At 64.1% G+C, this 1,189-nt stretch overlaps 1 protein-coding gene across 1 annotated transcript; it reads left to right on the top strand.

The window, feature by feature from the left end:
• Positions 1 to 6: 6 nt before the first annotated feature.
• LOC122193416 (semaphorin-4G-like) lies at positions 7 to 1,159 on the top strand (the record flags this gene model as incomplete). The annotated part of the gene is made up of 3 exons (XM_042894192.1): positions 7 to 35; positions 489 to 678; positions 1,041 to 1,159. Coding segments are annotated over exons 2-3 (270 nt in total), but the record flags the coding sequence as incomplete, so codon positions are not given.
• Positions 1,160 to 1,189: the final 30 nt, after the last annotated feature.

Raw genomic sequence — 1,189 nt, 5'->3', positions numbered from 1 at the left:
GCAGCGCCCCCAGCGGCGAGGCCAGGCCTGGCAGCGTGAGTGGGGGGCAGATCAGGGGACATCCCATAAGACAGCCCATAGGACATCCCATAACAGCCCATAGGACATCCCATAACACAGCCTATAGGACATCCCATAACAGCCTATAGGACATCCCATAACACAGCCTATAGGACATCCCATAACACAGCCTATAGGACATCCCATAACAGCCCATAGGACATCCCATAACACAGCCTATAGGACATCCCATAACAGCCTATAGGACATCCCATAACACAGCCTATAGAACATCCCATAACAGCCCATAGGACATCCCATAACACAGCCTATAGGACATCCCATAACAGCCCCACTGTGCCCCAGTTTCCCCATATCCCCCATACCTGTTCCCCTCAGATCTGGACGCCCCATAGCTCTGCTCCCCCCTGGGCTCCGGGTCCCCCCTGGATCCGTCCCGCCCCCCACCCGCCCTCCCCCGCCCGCAGTGCTCTGTTGGCCCGTCGTCCGACCAGGCGCTGACGTTCATGAAGGACCATTTCCTGATGGAGACCCCGGTGCCCCCCGCCCACGGCCGCCCGCTGCTGCTGAGCCCCAACGTCTCCTACACCCATATCGCTGTGCACCAAACCCGCGGCGTCGGCGGCACCCCGTACCGAGTGCTGTTCATGGCCACCGGTGCGTCTGCGGGGGGGGGGGGGCCCTGTGGGGCGGGGGGCCCCTGTGGGGTGGTGGCGGTGTGGGGCGGTGGGTTCTATGGGGCTATGAGTTCTATGGGGTGGGGGGTCCCTATGGGGCCATGGCTCTGTGGGCCGGTGTGTCCCTATGGGGCGGTGGGTCCCTATGGGGCGATGGCTCTATGGGGCTGTATCCCTATGGGGCAGTGCGTCCCTATGGGGTGGTAGCTCTATGGGGTAGTGGCTCTGTGGGGCAGTGGGTCCCTATGGGGCGGTGGCTCTGTGGGGCTGTGTCCTATGGGGCGGTGGCTCTGTGGGGTGGCGGGTCCCTATGGGGCAGCGGTGCCATGCTGCGCCCCCCAGCCGAGGGCTCGGTGCACAAGGCGGTGGAGCTGGCGGGCGGCCACGCGCTGGTGGTGGAAAGCATCCGTGTGTTTGAGGAGCCGCAGAGCGTCAGCTGCGTCCTGCTGTCAGCCAGCAAGGTGGGGGATGGGATGGGGTGGGAGTGGGAG

Source organism: Lagopus leucura, unplaced genomic scaffold (assembly GCF_019238085.1).
Source record: "Lagopus leucura isolate 7727_CA_CO unplaced genomic scaffold, USGS_WTPT01 29317-0_obj-0_obj, whole genome shotgun sequence".
NCBI classification, from domain to species: domain Eukaryota; kingdom Metazoa; phylum Chordata; class Aves; order Galliformes; family Phasianidae; genus Lagopus; species Lagopus leucura.
This window is presented reverse-complemented; position numbering and strand designations above follow the sequence as displayed.